At 55.5% G+C, this 4,521-nt stretch overlaps 1 protein-coding gene across 2 annotated transcripts in view; it reads right to left on the bottom strand.

Annotated features, from left to right (window-relative positions):
- Window positions 1–4,521, bottom strand: part of LOC105494791 (bone morphogenetic protein 8b) — a 29,659-nt gene that overhangs the window by 3,367 nt on the left and 21,771 nt on the right. Inside the window, exons 4-6 of one of the 2 annotated variants that reach the window (XM_011763617.3) lie at window positions 2,066–2,260; window positions 1,157–1,236; window positions 491–601 (exon numbers count right to left, since the gene is read on the bottom strand). In XM_011763617.3, coding sequence (XP_011761919.2) covers window positions 491–601; window positions 1,157–1,236; window positions 2,066–2,260 — 386 coding nt within the window. The remainder of the gene's footprint in view (window positions 1–490; window positions 602–1,156; window positions 1,237–2,065; window positions 2,261–4,521) is intronic. The other variant, XM_011763618.2, reaches the window with a different exon arrangement.

Raw genomic sequence — 4,521 nt, 5'->3', positions numbered from 1 at the left:
GTGGGTGATAGCACACACACGTCCCACACACCGTGTGCATATATCGTGGGCGGCCAGACTTCCCAGCGTACTCAGGGGCCCGTGTGTGTTAAGATCACACAGTCCCCACACGGGCATGCATGTCCATTTCATGTGCTATGCCTCTGACCATAAGGAGCTGTGCCTCCGTCAGTCTGGGCACCGCATGCAGGTGCATAAGTGTCCCACAGGAGCATGTGCAGTGCATAGAACAAGCACGTGTACACAACTGTTCAGTGTCAGTGTGGGGTGTTTCTGTGTTCAGGTGTGAGTCTACATGTATTAGCGTGGCTGCGTGACGACAAGTTCCAGCAGAGCTGTGGGAATTTACCCATGTTACTGACTCCGTGCAGAGAAAGCCCCTTGAGATGTGGAGCAGGTGGCCTCACTGCCCGCCCAGCCGGCTGGACCAGACCCCTCTCCACAGAGACCCTCACCCCAGGGGGCTGGGCAGGATGGACATGGTACTGACCAGGGACTGCAGGATGGCGTGGTTGGTGGCGTTCATGCAGGAGCCCAGTGGGAAGGAGCACTCCCCCTCACAGTAATAGGCCGAGTAGCCTTGGGGGGCGATGACCCAGTCCTAGGGGACATGGGAGAAGGTGAGTCCCATCCATGTGCCCCTCCTGAGCCCCCATCCTGTCATTGGACTTGTCACAGGACAGCCCAGGGGTGCCCCTGAACCTCCCTGAGCCTCAGGGCCCAAACCCACCCTCGGTCCCTGCAAGGCAGTCTCCCCTAGGAGGTCTGAATCCACCTAGGAACCCCAGCAGACAGGGCTGGGTGGGAGCTCAGGCCCGACATCCCCCATCCTCGCTCTTCGTCCCCCTTCCCAGCCAGCCCTCTCCTGCCCGCACCTCCCAGAGCCGCAGTTGCAGCCGATGCAGGGAGGCACTGCCAGCCTGGCCTCAGTTTCCCTGCTGCAAAGCTGACAGCTTAGTTGCAGTCTTCGTTTTCATGGTTAAAAAATAAAATGCCCTTTCTCACCATATTCCCTCTTTAGAAAACTTGGAAAACACAGAAAAAAAATAAAGAAGAAAAACTGAAGTCACTCATGATTCTATGTCCTCCCTGCAGATTCACTTCTGATCTACAGGTGGTGATTGTCATTTCAGAAACAAGGAGAGTCAGCAATTACCAGCCAGCCAAGGTCCTGGAAGCTGACGTAGAGCTCGTGCCGACGGCAGACCTGCCGCCCGTGGGAGCCGTGGACGTCATCTGCAGGGACAGAAGGGCAAGGTCTTTTCTGGGGTTCCTGCTCTGTGCAGCTACTATGGGGTACCAGGGTCGGGGGATGCCCTGATTTGTCATTTGTCAAATAAACGAATGACAGGAAACCATTTGGTCTCATAAAGCCCATCCCTGGAACTCTGCTTGTACCGTGACCCAGCTGAAGAGCCTGCCATGGCTCCCGACGGCTAGAGTGACACTGCTCAGCACTCCCCTGTCCTTCAGCCTGTGAGCATCTGGACGCGCCAGGAAACAGCCCAGCAGGACCCTCGGCCATCCTGTGCCGCCTCCTCTCTAGAGACCCCTGTGACTCCAGCCCACCCTCTGCTGCCACACCCATTCCTCAGGTTCAAGTGGCTCATGACCAGGCCAGTCAAGGGCCGACTCCCTGGGAAGGAGGGCACAGGGTCGGGTCAGGCCTGTCCCTGATCCTGAAGGGCTTGGCCCAGTTGGGGAGAAAACTTCACATAAGCAGCCGAGGATGCTGCGGGGTGCCCAGGCACAACCGCGGGTCACGAGGGGCTGCGGCTCCCAGGGAAGGGGCAGCTCATTCTGATGGAGGCTCCTGGGAAAGACCTGGAGGAGCCAGGGGGAGAGAGGGGCCTTCTGGGTGGCAGGGACAGCCAGGACAGGCCTCTGGAGTGCCGGTCGCCAGGGTGCATCAGGGCAAAAGATGGGGTCAGGAAAGGTGGCTGGAGAGTGGCCGTCAGCTTGAACCGACCTGAGCCTGAGGGCTCTGGGCCACCACTTGGTTCTCACCCTGCCTCTCTCAACTGGAAGCCCGCAGGGCCTCGGCCCCACCCCGCCCAGCCCTCACCAAAGATCCCTGGGAGTCGGTTGGCCTGCGGCAGCTCGTTGGTTTTCTTCGGCTGCCTCCTTCTCAGTGGCCTCACTGCCCGAGGGGTGCGGATGGGACTCGGACTGGCCCTGAAGAAAGTAACCACGAAAGGCTGTCGGGAGCGCGGGGCCCGTTGACCCAGCAGGCCAGCCAGGCCAGGATCCACGCTGTGCCCTGCGACAGAAAGGAGAGAGGGGTCACTCGCGGGCAGTGGCCCTGCAGCGGACACAGCAGGGATCTCTCTGCCGGGGCCTGGGCAGGTCCAGGAACGTGAAGGCTGAGGACCCGAGGGTCCCTGCTGAGCCTCAGTTTCCACATCTGAAGCCTGGAGTCCTTGGTCCACCCTCAGCCAATCCACATCTCCTGGGGGCAGATCTGGAGGGTGGGAGGGGGGCCTTGGTGAGCTGCGGGCGGTGTTATTAGTGACAGCCGTGACACAGACACTTGTGAAGTGTTTTACAAGTTTGAAGATTTTTCCCATGGATCACCTCATTGGGTCCTTACAGTAATCCTGCAGCTCCTTCTTCACAGGAGACCCAGAGTCCTACTGCCAGTGACTTCGAGAACCAGCGCTCCCACCTCGGTCAAAGGACCCCGAGGCCTGTGTTCTGTCTTCCATCCCGCACTTTCTGGGGTGTGAATGTCAAATTTATCACCGAGACAGTTGTGGCAGCATCTGCCAAGTTTAGTGAGTGCTTGTTCTGCTGGGCACAGCCCAAAAGCAGGGCATTAACTGTCTCCCTAATGCCCATAAGGGAGACGCCAGGCAAAGCATAGACATTGGAATCAAGTCCCAGAGCCCAGGTTTCAGCCTGCGGCAGTCCCATTCCAGACCCCAAGTTCTTATGCACGAGCTGGGTTTATGGACAGAAAAGAAAGAAAGAAAAGGCTGAAGCAGAGATCTGACCTGGGCCTCAGCCCCAGGAGAAGTGAAGCCTGTAAACAGGGGATTGTCCCCCACAGCTGCTTCCAGACTGAGGATGCCACTAAAAACATGATAACTAACCCTGGAGACACCAAGCCTCACCAATAAAACTGTGCATCCTCCTATACTTGTTTGGATTTCAATAACCTTTCTATTGTAAAAGCAATTAAGAAACTTTTGAGGCCAGGCAAGGTGGCTCACGCTTGTACTCCCAGCACTTTGGGAGGCCGAGGTGGGAGGATTGCTTGAACCTAGGCATTTGAGATCAGCCTGGGCAACATAGTGAGACCCTGGTTCAACAAAAAAATAAAAACAAAAATTAGCTGGGCATGGTGGTGAACTACCCGCGAGGCTGAGGTGGGAGGACTGCTTGAGCCTGGGAGGTTGAGGCTGCAGTGAGGTGTGATTGTGTCACCACACTCCAGCTGGGCGACAGACTGAGCATCTGTTTCAAGAAAAAAAAAAAAACAACTTTTTTCTGGTTGTTTAAAGAAGTCTCCACAATAAACATTTCAAATGTATAAAATCCCTTGGAGCAGTACACTGTAATTTACTTGATATTGGCTCATCATTGGACATGTAGGTTATTTCCTGGCTTTCATGATAAAGATGGAGTGCAATGGAGCCTCCTCGCTCCGTGCATGGGTGAAATTTCCTGATACTGAATTGCAGAAGCATGATTACCAGCTCACTTTCATGTCTCCTTAAACAGTGCCAGTTGTTCATTTTATACGAGAGCACATTTCACCTCCACGTTATAAGCACAGATGTACACACGTATGTACACACATGCATATGTTTGTATAAACACACAGATGCACATACTCTTAGAAATTATACATACAGATGTATTTATTCCTACGTAGTTCTTCAGTACACCCTACAGGTCAAGGACACTGCCTGCCCCACCCTCAGTCCCACTCAAAGGTCAGCCCTTAAGCAGCTGTGCCTCAGCCCTGGTGTCCCTTGGCCACTTGATTGAACAACCAGTTAATCCAGAGACTAACCTTTGACGTGTGACATCATCTGCCACAAACAAATGCGCTGGCAGGAGAGCCTCCCTCCCTCTCAGGAGCATGGACAAGAGCTGCTGAGACAGGGAGGCTGTGAACTGCAGATGCTAACATGGAGAGGAGGCCCAGAGAGAATCCACTGGGCAGGGCTTGAGTCATGGTGAGTCAAGGTTATGGGGAAGCAGCAGAAATACAAGGAACAGAGCCAGGGCACAGAGGAAAAGGTAAGTGAGGTCACAATGGGGAGAGAACAGAGCAGCCTGAGTGGGCTGGTGACGGTAACCAGCCCGGGCACTGGAGTGTCACTCTGCGGACTGGCTGACACATGGGGACAACCTGGGGCCCAGGGCAGCCCTCCAGGCTGCATGTGCGGCTCTGTCCTGCGATTCCCTGGGGAGCCCTGGCAGCGTTGGGGCCAGAGGGGCCATCAGTCCTGCATGCTTTGCTCACTATTTGCTTCTGTGCAGCTGTGTTCAAGGGTCTTACGGGGGTCTCCC

Source organism: Macaca nemestrina, chromosome 1 (assembly GCF_043159975.1).
Source record: "Macaca nemestrina isolate mMacNem1 chromosome 1, mMacNem.hap1, whole genome shotgun sequence".
NCBI lineage: Eukaryota > Metazoa > Chordata > Mammalia > Primates > Cercopithecidae > Macaca > Macaca nemestrina.
This window is presented reverse-complemented; position numbering and strand designations above follow the sequence as displayed.